Source organism: Grus americana, chromosome 2, assembly GCF_028858705.1.
Source record: "Grus americana isolate bGruAme1 chromosome 2, bGruAme1.mat, whole genome shotgun sequence".
Lineage (NCBI taxonomy): Eukaryota > Metazoa > Chordata > Aves > Gruiformes > Gruidae > Grus > Grus americana.
The window spans coordinates 77,347,052-77,370,807 of record NC_072853.1 but is presented as its reverse complement, the minus strand read 5'-3'; the positions used below and the strand labels follow the sequence as shown (position 1 = coordinate 77,370,807).

Here is a 23,756-nt window from a genome sequence, read left to right as displayed (position 1 = left end):
TTCCCTGCCCCCTTGTGCCGCTGAGGGGGGAGGAGTTCGAAGCCGGGAGTGAAGTTGAGCCCGAGAAGATGGGAGGGGTGGGGGGAGGTGTTTTAAGACTTGATTGTATTTTCTCATTGCTCTACTCTGTTTTGCCTAGTAATAAATTAGATGAATCTCCTCTCTACATTCAGTCTGTTTTGCTCGTGACGGTAATTAGTGAGTGATCTCTCCCTGTCCTTACCTCGACCCAAGCCTTTTGTTACACTTCTCCTCTCCCATCCCGCTGGGGGAGGGGTGAGTGAGCGGCCACGTGGCACCCAGCTACCGGCTGGGCCTAAACCACGACAACTTGTAAGAAATGTTCTTTTTTTTTAATGCTCTGGAACAACACAAAGATTCTAGTAGATGCCTCTAGCACAATCGCTCATTCTTTTTATGTATTCCCAGGGTCACAAAAGTTCCATCAGCTTATTCAGCAACCTGTGTAAATACGTGCCCACCCTTCCCCCAAGCCTGTAGATCTAACAAGCAATTATGGATTTGTATCTGTTTATGTGCAAATATGAAAGTAGCAGGAAAGTTTCTTCAACATTTTTTCCCATTTGTTTTATTACAGAAACCTATCAGCTACTGCTTGAACCAAAACAAAATTTAAATGTAAATATTGTCCCAGGTGATTTGAACACAGCTACTAAGAGCCGACCCTGTAGCGCTTACACAGCCAAATCTCCTGCTGTAATTGGAAGTTCTAATTTCCTTTAGACTATGTGACCGCATAGCAGCTATTTCCTAGAATAAAAAAGTACATTGATGTTTGTATACTGAGATATATTCTGTAAGTTTTTCACATGGACTATTTTGTTTCAAGACTCTGTAATTGACCATTCTTCGATAAATTGTGAGGTTGCTGGTTTTACCTTCTAAGAATACAACAGTTCTAATGTGTAGAATAACAGTGACCATCACAGATAACAGCTCCAGTGCTGACTTGAGAATGAAACAGTTCAGCGATAACTGGTAACCAGGACCCTTGCTTTTGCAGCTGAACTTTTTGCCACTGATGAGCTGATCTTATGAAAGTATTCCTTATTTAAAAAAATTCTCAGACTTGATCTTATATTCAGGCAATCCCATTAGGACAACTTTGTGCTATTTCTTTGTAATTGAAACATTCAGAAATATATATAAATATATATAAATGTAGCAAGACAATTGAGAAATAAAACTAGTCAAGCCAATTAATTAATTTCAGCTTCCTGCCTTTTTGTCTAGTATAATTAGAAAAATTGATACTCAGTTGAGTAAGTTGTTACTCTAAACTTAATATCCTGTCTGGCTTTGCATAAACATACTTGACTTGTCAGCCTATTAAAAGATGTCATTATAAAAGCAGTTTAATAAGCTCAAAATACCATTTTTATTTATTCTTACATCAGGAAGAGGCTTAGACATATTCAATCCAGACAGGACCATAATTGATATTGAAGACTGTAATTTTAATCAAAGGCAATATCCAGCCTAGGTGTTACAAAGAATATTTCTTTTAATGGATCTTCATTGATTAGGAAGAAGAGAACTTGAAGAGAATTTCTATTAAACATCAAAGTGCAGCTAGTCATTAGCATACAAACTCACAGGCGTTGCTTTACCATGTAAGATTAAGCATTCATGGTGCCCCAGGTTCTGATTCCTACTGTAATCAGTAAAGGCTGTATAGGGAAGAATTGAAGAACATGTCAGTAAAGTGATATTCCCCCTGAAATACTGTCCCAACTTCCAAAAACCTAAGGGTCAGGCTTGCCGGGACTTTACTGGTATAATTTCTAATAAAGCTTTTTGACCTTATATAAACTCTTTGTATTCATAGTGTGTGTGGTGAGATGTTCTGCATCAACAACCTCTTCCTCACTTGCTTTTTCTTCAACTTCAACTGAGGCAACTTCTTTTTTAAAATCCTGTTTTTATATCTCCCAATTATATTTCTATTTTATATTTCCACTTGCTATGTACTGTAATTTATTATTATTGCAAAATTAAAATTTGCCCAGTACAGATTTCAGAATTATTAGCCTGTAGTGCTCTGGTTCCCCTAGCATCTTTTTTATGAATAGCATTGCATTTGTTATTCTCCTGTTCCCTGATAAAAAGGGAATTTTAATCAGGAGGTTACACTACAGTGAGTACTTCAACTATTTAATCCTTGAGCACTCTTACAATTCTTGGCTGGATGTTATCTTGTCCTGGAAACTACTTATTGTTCATTTTGTTAAATTGTATGACCTTTTTGTTACTGCTGCTTCAATTTGAGACAGATTGTCTAAAGTGTTCTCCATGTAAAAGGCTTCTGACACAGGAACTTCCCAAAGGCCTACTGTGGTGAATGACAAAGCAAAATTATTTTAAACAAAAACTTTTTTTACCTATTCTTTCTTGTTTTCTTATTTAGATGCAACTTCAGTTTTTTTAAAGGATGCTTTCTAACAGCTTCCGGCTGTGTAGTGTGTGTGTGCATGCATATGGTCTTTCCTGAGCCTTTCTCTAATCTTTTTTGATAGGCAGTATGTATTTGTTCAGTTTCCTCTATGCTGCCTTAAATAGTCTCACTACCTCCTGCACACAACTTACCCCTTTGCTGCTTTTAATTTCTTTCAAATAAGCTTCTGCATCATATAAAGTTCTTCTTTTCCAAAAATCCATGCTGCTGCAGTAATTTTTTTTTAATTGTTTGTATAAAGTGGTTTAATACAAGCACATTATGGTTACTGTAGCTCTTTGAAAGTGAATTCAGGAAAAAAAAATCTCTCGTGCTGTTCAGCATCAAGTCAGGAAGCACTAAGGTCTGAGCTCTATTGAGCTCAGATATTATGAGTTGCTTGATATAACAATTTCTAACGATGTCTGAAAATTTGTTCTCCTTGTGTTCCAGTGTGACCTGTGCCTGCTCTGTACTGGGGAATAGCCATTCTGCATTTTGGCTGTTTGCTACCCTTAGGACCTTTCTGGAGTCTCTCAGCTTGTCACCATCATGCCTGGAGAGTGGGTTACATGATGCTGACATTCAGGCCTGAGATTTCAGTCCATGATATTTCTGTGTTGCTTGTTAACAGAAGAACTTGTTTAGCTGATTTGACACCAAACTTTAGTTTAATATTTAGGATCACTCTCTCTTTGAAAGTGGAATGGGGAATCTCATAGGGGTTAAACACATAATTTCTTTCAGGAAAATTTAATTATCTGCAAGGGTCTCTTTGCAGCCTTCTGTGCTACAAACGGGAAGAAAGAACAACCACAAATTGTTTTCCCATGTTGTGCAAGGAGTGGGATTTTGCAAAAAACATTTAAAATACATGGCAAAAATGGTGTACTTTCAATAGGAATTATTGCAAAAGAATGTTGTCCCAAATTGGAGTTTACAACTCATTGCAGACACTCCTTGCTGGTAAATGTCACGATCTCTGCCATAATAACAATGCTGGATTGTTCTTAAATGCACTTCTGTGACTGATAACACCAATTTAAACAAAAAGATACTGCAATATTTTCTAATCTTGAGTACACTTGTGATCTGTTTATAACAGGCTGGAAAAAACCTGATGTTTGTTCACTGGTGGCTAAGAGAGAAATTGTAGCTTATGTTTGACTGGGACAGAGAATATTTTGCTATACTCAAGTTTTCCTCTGCAAGAATATTTTGAAATAGATTGCTTGGTTAGTTGAATTTATTGTCCAGACTATGCTTCCAACTTTGACTTTTATTATGTATTCAAAGTAATTTGAATAAAAGATCCACAAGATTTGCAAAGGCTTTCTTTTGAATATGTCCTAACTGTATTTTTTTTTTCTGTCTTTCTGAAACACCTCTATGATACTCTGTATGAAAGAGACATTATAAAATAAAGAGGTCTTTATGATACTTCAGTTAGGAGACATGCATGCTGTAGGAAGACTTAGCTTTGATTTGCTTGGTATTCAGACACTGCAACAAATACTTTTCATTTCTTAAGTAGAAAAAAGAAAACATGGATATCCTTACTGCTGACTATCAAAGTGAAATGGAAAGGAGTTGCATAAGATCTGAAGCAAGCCAGTTTTTCCTCTTAAGATTTTCTCTGCACAGTTTTTACTTCATTTGTCTCCATGTATTCTTTTTCCCAGGCTAATTTTACTTTTGGTTTTGTGGACAACTTGAAGACTTATTCTGAGACATGGCTTAGGATGTCTGAGGTTTTTAAAACCAGTGGAAATGTCCTCACAGTCTCACGACTGCAGGTTGGTGAACTGTGGGAGGGCTTCCTATTTTCTAATTATTTGCTGTGTGATCTAGGCAGAATTTCCATACATGTAAAACTGCCCTTCTGTCTGGCTTCAGGTTAGAAAAGAGCTGAAAAAGAGGCAGATTAGCTTTAGGTTATGAGCCTACAGTGTGATACTGAGAAACTTCTGAGGTGAAAATACTTAAAAGCAATGTTACCTCACTGTGTCCAGTATTACCAGGCAATAGGGGAAATAAACCAAGTAAGTTCACCTAAAAGCTTTATACATTTATTTAAAACAAATGTAAGATTGTAGGAAATAAAATATTTTTTTGAACTTGCTTGTTTATCACTTGCTTTTTCTAACAATGTGAGCAACTGATAAAAAAAAACTAATGTGGGAAATATTGACTTAAAAAAAAAAGAGCATTACTGGGATTTTTCCCATTCTACATATTTATGTCTTTTTTTTTTCCTCACAGTAAAATTTAGTTTTGCCATGTTTGACTTGTGAAAACATGCATGTCTGTAACTCTTTGGAAAAATAAGCAGAATCTTATCATGGCCCAGACATATCAATTGAACTGTTACTTTTAAGCTCAATTAAAGAATGATGCTAGTAATCATACATTAGACTTGCAGATGCCAGGATGCTGTTATACAGCTAATAATTTTCCCCCCTTAGAACTTAGACAAATGAAGTAAAGAAGTTAAGATAACGTAAAAGGACTTCACAAATGCCAGTTTTTTAAAGATATTTACTTTACTACTGCCAGTCCTAATAGTATAATGTCCCAAAAGTCTTGCAGGAAAAGGAAACGAGTTTTTGTCCCAGTAGACTTGCAAGGACATTAAAATGGATTCACAGTTAAAATATTTTCAGTAAAGGAGGACAGTGATGTACAGCAATGGGTAGTATATGTTCTGCTGTTTATTTGAAATGTGTGAAGTTAACCTGTTAAGAGGGGAAGACTGAAGAGATGGAGAGGCTAAGTGACTTCTCCAGTGTTATGCAGGAAATCTTGGTAATGGAATTGAACATTAATGCATGTGTATATTTTATATTTCTTTAGAGAAGATAAACCTGATTTAACATCTAACACTTTTCATTTTAGGAAGCACTGCAAAGCAATTTCATAAAGCACTTTATAGAAAGTAATTTGGATATTGACATGGAAAAACTCTTTAAAAAAATGCAAGTATATGGTATGTACATAAAAGTACATGTACTGATTACCCTTATTAGAGTTTAACTTGAACTTAGAACTATGTTCAGTTGAAATTGAATGTTTTACCTACTTAAATGATACTAAAGTACCAGACTTTAAATTTTCTTGTTCAGTTAGTCTTAAATATTTCTAATTGTCTTTTTTCTTGAGTGACTGGATAATTTGCATTTCAAAATATTGAAAGACTTGAAAAATCTGGTAACAAATTAGAATTGTCAACCTGTCATGGGAGAGTTACAAACATAGGAGTTTAAAAGCATTGGTACTGAGCCTTGGCAGCCAGACCTCCAGGAATAGAGAGCACATCCTCCAGGGCCAGATAGATATCCAAAGAGGAACAGTTTATAATGGAGATGGGGATTATTATGAGTAATTTTTGGTGTACAGAGATTTAAGGAGGAGAAGAGAAAGGAAGATGCTGGAAATTTAAGTTGTTTAAAGATTTTATTAGAATTTGATAATTGAAAATAATTCAATATATCCTGCTCTCAGTAGGGTAGGTGCATGATAATTAAAATGGTTGCTGAGGTGTGCCAGAAAGAACTGTCCATACCAAAGCAGAGTCTAATGTAATTTAAGAAAAGTTCATGATTTTGAGGACCAGAAAGGGAGAAAAGTGGGATAAAATGCAAGAACAGATAGTATGACATGATGTACAAGGGGAGCTGAGTACCTTCCTAGAGGACGATAGTGGTAGAGAGGACAGAGCTGCGTAGCTTGTTGTCAGTGAGAGGATAATTACGAGCCAGACAAATCTATTCCAGTTGTTTGTTGGAGGAGGGCAGTGACGAGCTCTCAGATGCCCCCATGAAGGGACTGTGTGGCCCTCACTGCCGGAAAAATGGACTTTACGGCAGTACAGGCTATTAAATCACCTCTACAGCCAAAGAATTAAGCCTAGAGCTAAAATAAACAAATGTACCTGAAGTGCAACTTTTATTGGATTTCAGTACCTGCCTCTAAGCAGGAGATGGACAAAATCTGCTGAAGCTCCTGAGAACTTGTAAATGATGAAATGTATTTTCAGTCTTAAATTGTACTACTGCCCTGAGCTGGTGCTGTCATGGTTTGTGCGAGCTGAAGTTCTTGGCTTTTCTTTTGCACAGAGGATGTGAGATTTAATTGAAACTGGCCTTGATTTGCAGGCTGTGTTTGAAGGCTAGGACTAGCTGCACACACTTAATTAAGAAAAATGGCAAATGGTGTCCAATATTCAATCCAGAAAGTAGGAGTCTGGGCTTAGTGTCCTCCTTAAGCGAGGGACTCAAAACTTCAATCCGCTGTCTCTCAGGAAGATTTTCTTAACCACTGAACTGTTGCCTAGTCTGGGTCAGGCACAGCTCACCCCTCATGGTGAAGCTGGATCACAATACAACTGAAAAAACCTCACAGAATCACACAATTGGAAAGACAGGAGGGAGAAAAGCAAGTCTCCTAACCCACGAGGCCTGCTGGAAACCTAGCTGTCTCAGTCCTTTAGTTGAGTAATAGGTAGATTTTGTTTGTTTGGATCTAACACTGGGAACTACGTGATAGGTTATGGGCAAACAATGTTTCATTAAGTAGATATCAAGACCTCTGGAGTTATCAGGTCCATCTTCACTGTTGCAGACAACATCATCGCAGGAATCTGTGCATATGTTTCTCAAGCTAGCACTTTTTAACAGAACTAAGGACATTTGACAATATGTAATGAATGGTTAATAGTCTTGGATGGTGAATACAGGAAATCATTTAAGTAGAATGGCTTATGAAACTAGAATTTTGTTATTTTAATGGAATACAGTCGATAAAATTAACATCATATAAAATCAATATGGGCCTATAGATCACAATAGTATTTATGCCTATGTGAAGCTGATCTGTCCAAAGTGCCAGGGCACTCTTCTGCATTTACTCTTTGATTAAACTTCTTTTCACAGATTTGATTTGTCATTTTGCTTTTTGAAAAATGACTATGCCCTCTTATTTTTATGTTGGTTTTATAAAATGAACAAAAAACCATATACTAGTCTACAATCATGTGCAGCTGTTACTATAAACTTCTGTTCTTATGTTGCAGGTTTTTTTGTTTTGGGTTTGTGGGGCTTTTTTTGTGGGTTGTGTTTTGGTTTTTGTTTTTTTTTTTTTTTTAATTTCATTACTCTTACACTGCATCAGCTTTTTAGTCCTATAATTATCTTGCTTGGATCCAATTAAAGTCTTAAATGTATCCATATATGTTATTGGTTTTACCACTCGCAATCTGTTTATTTCCATCCAAAGCTCAAGTTTTCTAAATTTGCCTAATCTGTGTGATTATGTATTTTGTCTTCTAATGAAAGCAAATAATCCCTTTGTTTATTACATCTACATTTGCATTAAGCTGACTTCTAATTATGCTCAAAACCAAGGTGCTTGTGTTTGTATCTTTTTATTTCTCTAGATATGCTATAAAAGTCAGTCTTAGTGACGTGTTATTCATCCTGCTACTCCTGCTGGAAAGTATCATGGACACAGAGTGGATTGATTGAAAATTCTTCCAACCTCTCTATAAAATTATCATGCTATAAGACCTTGTAAAGTTATCAATTTCGAAAACTGTTTTACAGGGTTACTGTGTCAGTTTTTGTCACCTAGAACAAAGTAAATATTTAACTGAGGGCAGAAAAGTTTGTGGGTTTTTTTTTAAACCCTTCTTTACTTTCTAAACTAGCTTTCTGTAGGCAAGGCGACTGTATTCCTCTATGCTTGCTTTCCCACCCAGCATTTTGCAATAATTTCCCGGGTGTACCCGATTTTGTCTAAACCCTGTCTCACTGGCACTTGTGAGGTGCTTGCTGGGCGCAGTCCTTCGAACCTCTCCAGAAGTGCTGGGGCCAGCTGTGGTGCAGGCTCTTCTTTCATGTTCTGGCTCGCTGAGTCTCTCTCGTCCTTCTTCTGTGATTTCTCCCAGGTGTGACTTTTTGTTTTCTCTACCAAGGAATGTCCCTTCTGGAGGGATACATGTGACCTGGGATGTAATAGCTGTGGTAAAAAAAACCCAGGCAGCTTTCCTCCATGATACCCCTCTGCTGCCCTCATTGTAATGAAATAGTTTTATGTGCATGTAGAAAGATGGAAACAAATAGCTGTAACATCATCACTAAAAACTGTGCCACCACCAAAATCACCCGTTAACTAGAAACTGTCTCCTAATTTCTGACCTGAACTCATTCATTGCTGTTTTTTTTCCAATTTATTCTTCTTGCAACCTCTTACTTAACTAGCACTTCTACCTAGTAGATTTACATAAAACGGTTATATTTCCTCCCAGTTACTTAATGATAGGATAAACAAGCCCTGGAAGATGAGGGTTGAGTTGGTATATAACAAAATATGAAGATAATAGTGAAAACAGATTTGCCAAGTTGTTTATTCCTACTTGCTACATTTATAAATGGGAAAAATATAAGACAGGCAATTCTATAGAACTTAATTCTGAAACTTTCCTTTGGATTGTATCTGTTCATACATATGTACTATTTCTACACTACAGTACAGAAGTTCATGCACATTGTGAAAGATAGTATTTTGCTTCCAGAAACATTTAAGTATGTCGTCCTCCAAGCAAGCAGCCAAACTAGTTGTTATTTCTTATGCTAAAATATTCAATAGTTTAATTCATAGGAGAGAAGGTTTTTTAGTTAATTATTCATTTCAAATTAAGGTCTTTCAAAGATTAGCCACAGTCTTTCAAAGATCTCTGGTGATTTTTTTTTATATTTTTTGGGGGGGTGTGTGTATATATATATATGGAGAGTGATACATAATTACACACACACACGTATATATAAATATAAAAAAATATATATGAGACCTTAAACCTACTTGAGCTTAATGTTAGGAATATTCTGTTGTCTCCAATGCCACAAAACAAGTAGCAGCATAGGTATTTCCTTTGTTGTCCTCCTCAAAGATAGAAGTAAATAAGACACATAGTATCTATATTTGGTGCTGTTTTCTCTCCACCGGTGAATTCACCCTGTCATTCCTTGCCTGTCTCCTGAGTTCCAGACTATCAGTTCCTCTACTCTTTCTCCTTGTGATCTTTATCCTTTGTCACTGGTAATCACGTCACTTCTCCAGACAACTTCATACATTTTTCCACTTATCTACCTTCTTATTCTAATATTTCCAAGTGCTGATGCTGAATAACATCTGTGATTAGGGTTTGTCACCACTGTTATCAAATAAGGTCATCACCTGTCCTTTTTAAAGACTATATCTTCAAGTGAATCTTGAAAAATTTAAGAGGAAAACTTGTGTTGGATGTTATATAACATTGTTTAGTACCTGAGAAATGTTTCCATTGTTTCTAGATCATGCTATCCTTCTGGTTATTCTCTCAAACATAAGGATATAGCAATATTTCTACATTCTCTACCAATGGATGAAGATCTGAATTCCTCCCAAAGTTCAGTGTTTCTGGAAACCAGGCTTTGGTTGAGGTATACATTCATCCTGGATCCATAGAGAAGACCAAAGTCAAAGTGGAGGGGTTGTAGGCTTTTTTTCAGAAGCTTTTTAAATGTAGGGCTTGAGTCAAAATGTCCTCTATAACAAGGTGTTTGAAATACTTGCAGTGTCGAGGAGAGAAGAACTGGCCAATATATTACTAGATGAAAGAGATGGATCTTTGTTGTGATGTTTGAAGTACAGTAAATCACTTGTATTTGTGGGACTAGCTATGGAAAGATAAGAAAATGTTAAAAGTTCTACAGCTTCAAGGACATGGTCTCTTTCTAGAACTTTGTTAGAATTCGTTACATTTTTATTGCTCTGAAATTGAAGGAAAATGTGGCTGAGGACTTGTAAAAGCCACTGAAACATGTACTACACTTCCACAAGTTCACACTAAAATTCCTATATTTTTAAAACCTCTTCCTTTTTTTAAATACAAAGGGTATTTACTCTTATAGGATGTGCAAGTGAGAACATACCTTTCTGTTCTGTTCATTAAAACTAAGGAAGTCCAATTTGTTTCCTCATCTTAGAAACTATGATGAACAAGATGCTTAACAGCTCAGCAAGTAAACAGATTGACCTGTTGTCACAGCTTGTAGTAAATATCTCTTCCTGTGTGTTACTGGACCGTTTCCAGCCTTTTGAGTCTGTTGAGAAATTGGAGGAGAAGGCTCATGAACTCATGCAGCAAAATAATTTTTTGGCTAGTAAGTACCTTATTTAAATGTATATTGACAGTAAACATCAGATTTTGTAGGCTTTGTCTGTGTTTATTGATAAGGTAGGTTAAGCTTACACAGTTTCAAAGTATGGATTAAAGCACACATAATAGAGGCAAAATAAAACACATTTGCCTTAGAGGTATTACCCAACATTTGAATGCTGCAATATATACTGTAAAGACTAATTATACTGTTGTTTTAATTGTGGAACTGCCAAATGAATCCTTGGAGTCTGTTATTTCTAACAAAATATTGAAAAGAACAGTCATAAATGTTTAAAGTAGAACAAAAAGAGCTGAAAAATGTATAATACTGAGGAGACTTGACTAATTATGACAAGATCATCTAGGTTACATCCTTTTGAATTTTAGTTTTTATATTCTTGGCTTTGCAAAAAAGAGGAAAGGAAGGGGTTTTTGGTAAGTTTTATTCTTAAACCAACACCTCAGAGAAATTAACTTGTTTATTCAGAGTAAATAAATTCTTAAGCAACAGATCTATTTCTTTTCTTCCCTGGGATTACACACTCTATCCTTTTCCTGCGTTATATTACTGAGAATTAATTAATTGTACAAAGGAGTTTAAAAGACAAGAATATTTTTCTTATTACACACACTTTCTCTTCTCATATAAAATGCCTTAAGTTGCATGTAGCCTTTCCAAAAGAGAGCCCCAGTTAAGTCTATATAAAGTGTGCCACATTTTTTCCCCCTGTTGTTTTGGTTTTTATTCTCTCCCTGGACTTCTGTAAGTACACAATAGAAGACAAGTCAAAACAGTTCTAGAGAATGAAACTACTCAGTCTGGAATCCTATGTAACCTGCACCGTACTCCCATTTGCAGAATGTGGAAATGAACACCCTCCATCAATATAGAATCAACAGACCATACCCTGAGATAAGGAAAATTTCTTAGGAGTACTTTGTAGGGAGTGAAATTGTTTGCCCCTTCAAGGGAAGAAACAAAGAGATCTTGACCCTCAGAAAATTTAATTGTCAAGTTGTAGATCCATTTTGCTTCGACTTATGTAGGGAAGGGGCATATGCTAATATAAGCCAAGACATTTCTTGGGAATTTTTTCAGTACTGTGGCCTTATAATCTCTTCACATGCTTAAAGAGGAAAGACGGCATTTTAAGGGACTCAATGTGTCCAACATGTCAATATTACATGCTCAGATGTGGGCATACATTCCTTTCCATAGTAAGATATGAAACTAAAGTGGAATTTTCCTTGCTTACTTTGTTCGTAGTCTTCAAAGCCTTCCTATCTTCATGAAATGTCTTAGGAAATTAAATGTTTGCATAAATGGGAATTTGAGATTGGCCAGTTGAAAAAATAAGCTTTACAGCAGAGTGAAGTATTCTATATCATATTATCTTTCAGGGAGCCAGGTGGTAGGTAAGACACCCCTCCCCTTTCCTAAGGAAAAAAGGTCAATATTTCACGTTCATCAAGAAGTCCTAAAAAGTGTAGGTTATCCAGAAAGAAAATACAACCAATTTGATGTATTTGACTTCATCTTTCCAGCTACAGATTGTTTTCATCTGCCTTTTTTTTAAAAAAAAATAAAGAGCTAGAGAAAATAAACATACAAATTCTGCTGTGCTAAAACAGAAGTTTTGTAATTGACTCAGAAATTAAAAATCAGAGTAAATTTTAGTGGGCTGGTACTGTTTACTTTGTTACCCACTTCCAGGGGTTGTTATCCTTTGATGGTCAATTTTTATGGCTGCTGCTTTCACGGTGGAATTGAGATCAGTCCCCTAAACGGGGTTAAATCTGGATACAAAGAGAATAAAGTACAATTAAACAAAAAACAAATCACAGAAGGAATTTTTCCAGATAAAAATGATTGTTGCAAACCCACTTATAATGTGAATAACTTTTTACATTTCATATTCATGAATGTAAAAAATGTAAGTCTCTATGAATCCTACCATTCTTGTGTTGGGGGGTCAAGAAAGTTTAGAGGCCTGCCCTGGCAGGTGAATGTATCCTACGATCATTTGATAATTGGCCATGAGTTAGCTATGTAAATAGCATAAATCATATAAGCTTAAGTATGAACCCCCTTCTCTTCTTGTGTCAGGTATCATCTTCGATACGCCAAAGAACAAGACACAAGATTCTAGCAATCTCCTTCCACGACACATTTCTTATACAATTAGAACCAGTGTTCTCTATAGCATGAGAACAGATTTGATTAAAAACCCCGCATGGAAATCTCATCCCCAGAAGTTGCCAGCTGATGGGTTTAAATACAACCACATCTTTATTCCACTTCAAGACATGATTGAAAGGGGAATTATTTCAGCCCAGGCTGGGACAGATGCCTCAGAGCCAGCCATTCAGGTGCAAGCCATGCCTTACCCTTGTCATACCAGTGATCTGTAAGTAAACTTTCAGCTTTTTCATTCAATATATTGTCCTTATTAGTATAGTGCAAGAAGACTTGGGAAGCTACTAGGTCTTTGTTGTGGGTGAATGTATATGTCAGCACAGGATTGAACCAGCATGTCCAATACCAGCAAATTACGGCATAGCAAATGTTGTTTAACAGCTGTGACCGCAACACATTATGCAACTTCTGTCTGGCAAACGACCCCCTCTGAGCTGTTTGCAGCTATACTGTGGAGTAGCCTGCTGGAGAGACTGTGTCGATATTGTGCAACTAACTTAGATTGTGCTAAGAAACCCACTTTCTGTCCTTAGTTGTCCTGTACACAAACTGTAAATTGGTCCATTGAAATACAGTATAAAGTATAAAAACAAAGTGTAGGATTGCTCTTTGTAAAACCATCAAAATATCCTGCCTATTAGAGTTCAAAATTAGTTGTGGTAATAACTCTGTTAAAGTGGAGCAAAAGTTGACTGGCTCACGTTATTCCTTACTGTCCAAATATATTACTTTGCCATAGACACAAATTTGAATTCTGTTTGACTTTGAATGGAGCCCTAAAGAGGCTTATATTGTTGCAAATATTAATATAATGATATAGCACCAATACATATTTAGCTTGTTATATGAAAAATAAGCCATTCTAACCAGAACAAGTCTTATTGCTCATGTCAGATCTTATTTTGTGCATACTTTGAGAATAGTCCCAGTATTAGCCTATTAACATTCTGCTAAAAAATATTTTACCTTTGGGAGCTAACAACTTTGCATATTTGTTATTTCATAGATTCTTGAACAATATAGGGTTTTTTTTCCCACTCATGATGATGTTAACATGGATGGTTTCGGTTGCTGGCATGGTTCGCAAGCTGGTTTATGAAAGAGAAATTAATCTTGAAGAGGTAAGAGGCAGATTAGCTTCTGAAAATAAAATATATTTATTACAGTATACTGAAATACAAAACTTAAACTTCGAGGTACTTTTATGTACCAGCTGGCTTTGTTTTCACTTGTTTCCTCTGGGCAGTAGGTTCTAGTTCTAGCTGCCAACTCAGATTCACAACATTGTTTGAGTATCGGTCCTCTTAGTATGCAAATATTGTCCCTGATGCAAAAAGGAACAAGCAAAAGATCCATAAAAGTTAAAGCTGGAAGCTGTTGTTTGGAAAAAAGTCCTTGTGATTAGAATGTTTTTTATTTTGGATTCTTTTTCATGTTTTGCTTATATGTGGTCTAAAATAATAAAGCTTCCTAAACCAAATTAAAAAATTGCCACGTACTGTGTCATTATCAGAAATATAAGGGAGCATGACACAGAAAAAAAAAAATAGACAATTATTTGCTTATATCAACAGCTAGTCTTAGCAGGGGCTAAGCATATGGAAGTACAGGGATTTTTATGATATTTTCTGAATGCATATATGTACCTTTTTTTAGGAATTATACTTGTCTTTATAATGCTGGAGTAAGCTTTTTTAATTTGGGAAATTATCTGATTTCTCTAAACTTTGTGTTGTAAGAAAGACCTTATTTTATAAAGACCTTATATTATAAAGAAAGACTTTTTTAATGCTTTAAGATATTAAATCAACTAATGAAGTTAATTTTGATCATCTTATAAAAATGCTTCAGAAGTAGTAGTAGCTTATTTCCAAAAGCCTTTTTTTTTTTTTTTTTTTTAAGGGGAGGGTGATACCTCATACCTGGCTAAATTGTTGCTGCGTGCATAGGTTTACAAACTTATCCATGTTACTTTTAGCTCAGCAACAAGATGGGAAAAAACATTTGTTTATGCAGTGCTGTGGATATCTTCAGTACTTCTTAGAGTATAAAAAGGCAAACTCCTCACTGGAGAACCCAGTAATCTGACATCTGGTTCTCTGTAACTCTACGCAAGAGTTGTGCCTGAGCACTGGGATTCCTTGTGTTAGTATGTGATAAGCTTAGAGGCAGCCCTGCTCAGAATTGTGTTTGATCCAGAAGAGAGCAGCAGAAAGGGATTATACAGGAAAAGGGAAAAGAGACGAGTAATTTAAAGCAAGATGACATCCTTTGGGGAGCTAGCAGTGTCTTGGTGGCAACATGTTTTGCTTAAAAAAAAAAAAAAAGAAAAAAAAGAAAAAGAGAAGAATAAAATGTGTTTCCTAACTTTAACTGTCTTTGCTATGTTGTCTTGCAGTATATGAAGACAATGGGTGTACATCCAGCCATTCATTTCTTTGCTTGGTTTCTGGAGAATGTCATTGTGCTCACAATAAGCAGCTGTGCTCTGGCCATCATTTTAAAAGCAAGTGGTATCTTTGCTTATAGCAATGGCTTCCTCATCTTCCTTTTTCTCCTGGATTTTGGAATTACAGTTATTATGTTAAGCTATTTTTTGGGAGCGTTTTTTAGCAGTGCCGATACAGCAGCTCTGTGTGCCAGCCTTGTGTATATGATCAGTTTTTTACCCTACATAGTTTTGTTGGTCTTGCAGAACCAGTTGAGTTTCACCAACCAGATTATAATGGTAAATATTTATTTTCCTTTTCTAATTTTTCTCCTCCAACCATGCTGTGGATTTCCGTAGTTTTGAAACTTTGGACTATAATTTATTTTTTTCCAGGTTTCTGTTTGCTTTTGTGTTTCACTGCAAATAAGTCACATTAATAGATATCCAAATGAGAAAAATATTTTGAATGTAGAAAGGAATAAAAAATACATTTTCAGGGAAACTTTGTAAACCTACATAAAATATAAGGAAGTTGCATCCTTCATGCTCATGAGTTCCCTCATGTTTTGGCCTCAAAGTATTTGTAATGTTAGTGTACTTTCAAGCACACCTGATGACATGCTAATCCTGAAAATCATTATTTGTTTGGAGGAAAACTAGTGGTTGTTTCTCTGTTGAGTACAATCGGGGATTAGATCAGAAAATTGTCTAGGGTTGATCTAGCTATATGGTCTGAGGTATATGTTTCTTTGACATTGATTCTTCCATGTCCTTTCCTGGTTTATATATGCCATAGGCTATTTTATGTCGTTGTACTGTCCTAACATGCTGTATCGCTGATTGGGACATCAAATATCAGCAGCATACAATGCAAACCATATTTCACACATTATAGCTTCACTCTTTCAAAATAACTCATATACCAAATTAAGCTGGTGGAATAATTCACTATTAAAAACCCAGACATTTATTCAGTGTCAATTGGTCACATAAAATATATTGGTTCTTTGCATACAAGTAAGCGCAGTTGTAAGATTTGCAGAATTTGGGCATAAATAGGCAAGGTGGAATTTTTGGGGTTTTTTTTCTGTTGCCTTTTTTCCCCTCCTTTGGGCCACAGAGGGGGAAAAGTATGCATTAGATAACTTTTACACTTTAAAATCAGTTATTTCAAAATAACTCTTCGGATATCCTGCATTTGCTGAAGAGGCAATAGTATGTGAAAAAGGTAATAATTACTGAAGAAAGGGGAGAGGTCATCAAGTGAGATGGTGAAACCGTAGCAATGTAAGAGGCAGGGACTCAGCTGATGGGAATTAGCATGAACTTCTGTGTACAAAAATGTAATCCATGCCACTAATGATTTTGATTTTTTTTTTTAATTAGCAGCCGATATCATACTTCTTTCTTCAGATAGCTGGCAGGATGTATTCCTTTTGTGTCAAATATTGCAGAATCCTTATTTAATTGAATTATTTTAAAATAGAAGATAAAATTAACTTCCATTTCAACTCACTTTCAAACTGGAGAACGTTATCACTGAGTCATGCTTATTAATTTTAGTAATGTTTTGGATCTCCCCACTAGCCTTCACAAGCTTGACAGTGTTTTTCCACTGATCATCAGTCACACTTCCTTGTTATACTGCATCACTAACTTGCTCATTTTCCATTTTGTACTTTTATGATACAGCATGACTATGTTGCTATGTTGCTTCTTGGAAGTCAAATGTTATTTCCTTGCATAAAAATGCTATCTCATCATATAGTACCCAGTGTGCATATTCCTTCTGCCTCTGTCTCTTCTTGAGTTCTGGTCGTACAAAAACGAGTAGGACCACTGCTCTTACTAGAGAAAGTATATTCCTTTGCATACTTTTACAGTGTTATACATTATATGATTTCAGTATGTGCTAGATTTATGATGTTCTATAACTTGTTATTAAGTTAAATAATGCTTTCCAATATTAATAACTAGGTTGGTGGAGATCTTTAAGGTGGAGCAAATACTACTGCAGTATGTGAGGGGAGTATTGTTGAAACATAAAAGGAAATAATGACCATTAGCCTATGTGAAACAAAAGTCTGTTTATTTTGTGTTTCTTTTCAGTATCACAAATTATTTTATTTCATGGAGCTTGTTAACGACATGTTTTATTTGATGTTCACATCCTGTTTCTCCTCTGGTGTTGTAGTGTCTTCTGTCTACAACTGCCTTTGGGCAAGGAGTATTTTTCATTACATTCTTTGAGGGCCAAGAAATAGGTAAGCTCTCTGGTTAGAAGAAAAGCTTTGTAATTATTATTTCAAAAACTACAGTGAGAAAGGTTTTTCACTTTGTTCTGAAAAAAATCTCTAATCATGAGTTAACGTGATAGATCATAACAGGAGAAAAACCTTTTTAATGTCCCTTGAAAACCAAGTTAAGCTTGTGCCTCTTTCTAGCAGTAAATTAAAGTGGGCTTAGCATTGCTCTATTTGCCATACAGGTTGGAGGAAAATCTCCACATCCTATTAGATGACAGAATGAGTGTATTCAGCCAATGAAATTGTTCTAGAGATGCAAACTTAAACTTTATATTTAGTGAAATATAAAAAGAAGTCGCTCAGAAGAGCGACCTAAGGGTGAGCATCTGACTGAATATTATTTCACTCATTGAATGTGTTATTTCTCTCAGTCCAGTGGAGGAAGCTTTGGCAAGGAATTTAAAGTAGTTTCTTGGAAGTCCTCACTGATGCCAGTGGCAGCTCTAATGCTTGCTTTCTGGTGAGGATATCAACAGGAAGTTTTGTAGGATCACAAAATGGTTGAGGTTAGAAGGGACATGTTGGAACCACATCAAGACTGGTTTGGAATATCTCCAAGGACGGAGACTCCACAACCTCTCTGGGCAATTTGTGCCAGTGCTCAGTCACCCTCACAGTGAAAGTGTTTCCTGATGTTCAGAGGGAACCTCCTGTGTTTCAGTTTGTGCCCATTGCCTGTGGTCCCATCACTGGGCACCACTGAAAACAGCCTGGCTTCCTCTTCTTTGCACTCTCTTTTGAGGTATTTATACACATTCATATGATCCCCCTCAAGCCTTCTCTTCTCCAGGTTGAGCACTCCCATCTCCCTCAGCCTTTCCTCATAGGAGAGATGCTCCGAGCCCTTAATCATCTCTGTGGCCCTTCACTGGACTCTGTGCAGTACCTCCATGCCTCTCTTGCACTGGGGAGCCTAGAAGTGGACACAATCCTCCGGGCATGGCCTCACCAGTGCTGAACAAAGGAGAAGAATCACCTCCCTTAACATGCTGGCACTGCTTTGCCTAAGGCAGCCCAGGATATTATCAGCCTTCTTTGTGGCAAGGGCACATTGCCGGCTCATGTTCAATTTGGTGTTGACCAGGACCCCCAAGTCCTTGTCTGCAAATCTGCTATCCAGCTGGGTGTCCCTCAGCATGTATTGGTACATGGGATTGTTCCTCAACAGGTGCAGGACTTTGCACTTCTTTTTAAACTTCATGAGGTTCCTGTCAGCCTGTTTTGCCAGCCTGTTCAGGCCTTCTGGGTGGCAGCATGACCCTCTGGCATATCAACCACTCCTCTCAGTTTTGTGTCATCAGCAAACTTACTGAGGATATGCTCTCCCCCATTATCCAGATCATTAATGAAGATGTTAAACAGGATCAGACTCAGTATTGGCCCCTGGGGTACACCGCTAGTTACTGGCTTTCAACTAGACGTCGTGCCACTGATCACCACCCTCTGGGCCTGGCCATACAGCCAGTTTGCAGTCCACCTCACCAGGATTAGCTGCTCCATCACCTTCCCAGGGATCGAGATGAGGCTGACTAGCCCATAGTTCCCTGGGTCCTCCTTCTTGAAGATAGGAGTGATATTTGCTTTCCTCCAGTCTTTGGGCACTTCTCCCAATCGACATGATCAATCAAAGACATTGAGAGTGGCCTTGCAATGACATCTGCCAGCTTCCTCAGTGCTTTTGGCGGCATCCCATCAGGGTCCATGGACTTACGTATGCGCAGTTTGCATAAGTATTCCCTGACCTGATCGTCTTCCACCAAAGGTACATCATCCTTGCTCCAGACTTTTCCTTTGGTCTCTGGCACCTGGGATTTCTGAAGACCAGACTTGCTAGTAAAGACTGAGGTAAAGGTGGCATTCAGTACCTCAACCTTTTCCATATCCTGTATAAGCAGGTCCTCTGTCTTGTTGAGCAATGGGCCCACATTTTCCATAGTCTTCCTTTTGTCACCTATGTACTTACAGAAGCCCTTCTTGTTGTCTTTGACATCCCTGGCCAGATTGAATTCCATTTGGGCTTTAGCTTTCTCAACTTCATCCCTGGATGCTCAAACAATGCTTCTGTATTCCTCACAGGTTATCTGTCCTTGCTTCCACTCTCTGTATGCTTCCTTTTTATGTCTGAGTTTGGCCAGGGGCTCCTTGTTCATCCATGCAGGCCTCCTGGCATTTTTACCTGGCTTCCTATTCATTGGGTTGGACTACTCTTGAGCTTGGTAGATGTGTCCGGGGTCACACATGCACTAGTGTATAACACAATGGAGGGTTATGAGAACAATATTGTATAGAACAAGAACAGTGTAAGTTATTTACAAGTTATTACTCTCAAGATAATGCTAAGATGAATATTTAACTATTATGGATTGGAAAATAAGAAAAAAATTACCTTCACTTTCTAAACTATTTTGTATGTTTCTCCTGTGTGACTCTATTCGTACTCAGCCTGAGCAGCACCTTGCCTCTGCAAGCTTGAAGGCAGCTGGTGAAATCCCCACTGAGCTACTGTGCGGGTGCAGAAATGAAGGAGAACAGCCCATTATGTTTAAGTGTTAGGAAGAAAAAAATATATTTGGAAACTGGTTAAATTTTCTAACAGGTTTCTATAGGTTTTAACATAATTATCCCGACTATCTCCAAGCTAAAAGCTGTCCATATTGATGACGAAGTTTTAGAAAAGTAAGAAGTGAATGTCTGGGCCCTTGATAAATGTCTATAAAGGATATGCATTTGTGTATCTAAATATATAGAGGGATGCAATCCCTGGCTTTTTTTACTACTACGGCAAGATCAATATTGATGACAGTGGATGTTTCAAACCACTACGCATTGAAAAAGTATCATAATGATACAAAAGTTGGTAAGAGTGGAAGAGACAGTTCCAGAAAATATTACTTAAATTTCCCACCAGACACTTCATCAAAATGACTCATCTTTACTGAAGAAAGGGAAAAATGTGCTTTCTGGAATAACTGCTTTTCTTGGCAATCATAGAAAAAGAATTGTAGAAACAATATCATGACCTGCTGTACTGCAAACAAAGTAGCATTTTCAGAAAAAAATGCAATGTTTTTTGTAAATCTACAATTTCATTAATTTTGTTTTCCATTTAGAAATATGGCAGCTTTCTGTAGTACCAGTGTTTTGCACCTTCTTTCTTCCTTTCATGTCTTCTATAACGTAATAATTTTATGAAGCAATTATTCAGTGAGTATGTTGTTCCAGTTTACCTCTGAATACAGTGAATGCACACAAATAATTGCTTCTTAGTTAGAATTCACAGATTTAAGTGTTCAGATCTAGCATTATATAAAAGACTTTAAACTTTGTGTAACCCATTTCTTTATAAGAATGGCATAAAGCCTGATTCATTGAAGAGGTCAGTGCCCCATTTTGACAGAGTTGTAATTCTTTTTCTTTTGCTAAATTAAGGGCCAGCTTAAACTTCATAACCAGCCCTTTCTACAACAGCTTCTCTTCATTTTCCCAGCAGTAATGTCACCTGCTGTTCTACACAGAGGCTTGTAGAGGCATAGCAATTCATTTCTATTCATTAGGATTACTGTTATTAACCACGGTCTTTTTTGTGTCAGTGCTTAAATACCCAGAAGTGTGTGGTGTTGATGTGTTTGTGATCTTTAATGCTGTACTGATTAAGCTTTGACCTTTTAAAAATAATTATTATTATTACTATTACTACCAGGAATTCAGTGGAATAATATGCACCAGTCAATGGCACAAGGAGGATACGTGACCTTTGGATGGATGTGCTGGATGATGTTCTTTGATTCCATTTTATATTCTATAGGTGGCTGGTATTTCAGCAATATTATTCCTGGTAAGAGCATGGAGTTGTTCTTGGAGTTCTTCTGGTTTTTAAGTTATTGAATGGAATGGATAGAACTGGCTTTCCTCGTTGTGTGCAACTAAACCAAAAACATCCATTTTTCTGAGCTGAGGTTTTGATGTGCAAAACTGCCTGATTGCCCTTAGGGACTGGGTAAGAAAGTCATCCTACATACAGAAATATTGAGTAGTGCTTACACATGGACTAGGATTTGTAGCCAGGTATGAAATATCTTTTGTTTGCTTATGGGGAGGACTAATATTTGAAGGACTTAGGAATTTATTGGTACTTCACAGCCATATAGCTCAGGGTAGTAGTAAAAATGGTGAATCTTCTGAGTCAGTACTTGGGCTGAAACCCATGAACAGCTACATATTTTCAGATCACAAATACTTCAAACTGCCTGGTGACTGTATCTTCCAGTAAGTCCACAGTCCAATGCATAAAGAAAACTAATTAACTTTCAAGTATATTTTTAGAAAGTAGTGAGGTTTTTTTTCATTAACCAAGTTTTATGAATATTGAGTTTGTTGATTCATTTTTAATCATAGCCTAATCACTAGCTGTTTGAAATTTACCTTTCCTCTGATTTGCATGTCACCTTTTCTTCCAGCTACTCTGTATTTGTTTTAAAAATATAAAAATAAAAAATAAGTTTTTCCTTGAAAGATAGGGATGTATGGAATATACAACTGAATTTTACAAACTTTAGCTTAAATTGACACCTGCCCTTCAGTGTCAATGAAATGCAACTTTAAACATACAGAGAGCATATTGTGTGATTGGTAAGTGAAGCATGGAAAGATTGGGCAATGCCAAAGGTTAGGTTGTGTGTAGGAGCATATTTTTGCCCTTTCTGTTTGCATGCTACAATAAATGTTTCTTATGCTGGCTGATTTGTTTAAATTGTGCATATAGTAATGGAAGAATAATCTTTAATGATTGGTGCAATGGCTTATTGTTAGAATAAAAAATAAGGCTGTTTGTCTTGGCTGGCCATTTGGTGCATTTTCTTTCCTCTAGGTTACGAGATTATATTACGCTGTGCCTACATATTGTTAAGTCTATGATTCTGTTACAGTTTAAAGTTAAATTGGAGATAGGGTAAAGCACAGTATCACTGAGGATTGATTGTTTTATGGCAGGACCGGGTATTATGGTCAAATGACTTTTTTCCCCTTCATTAAGGTTTGTTAAGTGCAGCTAAGAGTTTGAGCTAATTACATGGTCTAATCAGCTCTTTGTAAGTAATGATAGGATATTAGTAGTCTACAAACAAATATGAAATTACTACAAATTTTGCAACAGTTTCTATCATAATTATCATCTAGGAAAATTTGGATTAAAGAACCGATGGTACTTCCCCTTTACTGTTTCCTACTGGAAGAACCTGTGTGGCGCAGAGAGGAGGAAGAGACATTTTCTGAATTCTAACATGTTTTTCTTCAATGAAAACTTCCAGGAAAAAGGTTTGTAGTCAGAATTTTAATAACAGTTGTTTCTTGAATGGTGTGCTGATTTTGATCAATCTGCTTTTATCATTGCTTGGTCCTGTATTATGTGTTTAGATCTTGTCCCTGTCTCTCCTCTATTATATAATGTTTGCTATGAACATAATATATTAACTGTTAATTGTGTTGTCACCTGTAATGCTTGAATCATTCAGTTAAAGCTATTGTACAGAAATATTTAAGAAAACACTTTAAAAAATGTAAAATAAGGATGTCTTGGGTTCATTCTGTCCCAGTGTATTGCCTCTTTGCTTTGTTAGGATCTTCTGAAGTTCCTCGAAGACTTTCATACTCTTACTGAATCTGAAAAGTGTTCTGCTTTGTAAACATTTTTTTTTTTCCCTGCAGTTTGATTTTCTTTCTCCTCCTCTGCTGTTGTTATTTGCTTCTTGTTTCAGTGGAAAAATTAACTTTGTTCATTTCTTTCCCTTCTATTTCTTATTTCCCTCTTTTATAATTGCTGTTCTTTCTGTCTGTGCTTCTTAGCCTTTTGTTTAAAAAGCTACTGTTATTGTAACTAATTTTTATCTGCCTCCAGATACTTTCACTGCTCTTCTATTTCTTTGCTCACTTGCTTAAAATTAATTTAGTTTTTTAAGGTTTTTTTACCCCTCTCAGGTCTCTTTAAGGACATTCTCACAATTCATTTATGTTTTGTGAATGAAGGAGTTAGTCATTCTCAGCTATATTCCCTCTTGGGCCTTGATAGGTTGTTGTGTTTTCTTGGAAGTTACAGTAGCTTGGAAGTGATCCAGTTGTCTATAGGACAAGTGAAGAAGCTGAACAACTCAGTACTTTTATGTATTGGTATC

The 23,756-nt window shown here is 36.5% G+C and overlaps 1 protein-coding gene across 1 annotated transcript in view; it reads left to right on the top strand.

Annotated features, from left to right (window-relative positions):
• Positions 1–23,756, top strand: part of ABCA13 (ATP binding cassette subfamily A member 13) — a 199,117-nt gene that overhangs the window by 64,450 nt on the left and 110,911 nt on the right. The window contains exons 21-29 of the mRNA XM_054817845.1: positions 4,138–4,251; positions 5,351–5,441; positions 10,480–10,656; positions 12,763–13,063; positions 13,859–13,973; positions 15,251–15,580; positions 17,478–17,547; positions 21,290–21,424; positions 22,765–22,902. Coding sequence (XP_054673820.1) covers positions 4,138–4,251; positions 5,351–5,441; positions 10,480–10,656; positions 12,763–13,063; positions 13,859–13,973; positions 15,251–15,580; positions 17,478–17,547; positions 21,290–21,424; positions 22,765–22,902 — 1,471 coding nt within the window. The remainder of the gene's footprint in view (positions 1–4,137; positions 4,252–5,350; positions 5,442–10,479; positions 10,657–12,762; positions 13,064–13,858; positions 13,974–15,250; positions 15,581–17,477; positions 17,548–21,289; positions 21,425–22,764; positions 22,903–23,756) is intronic.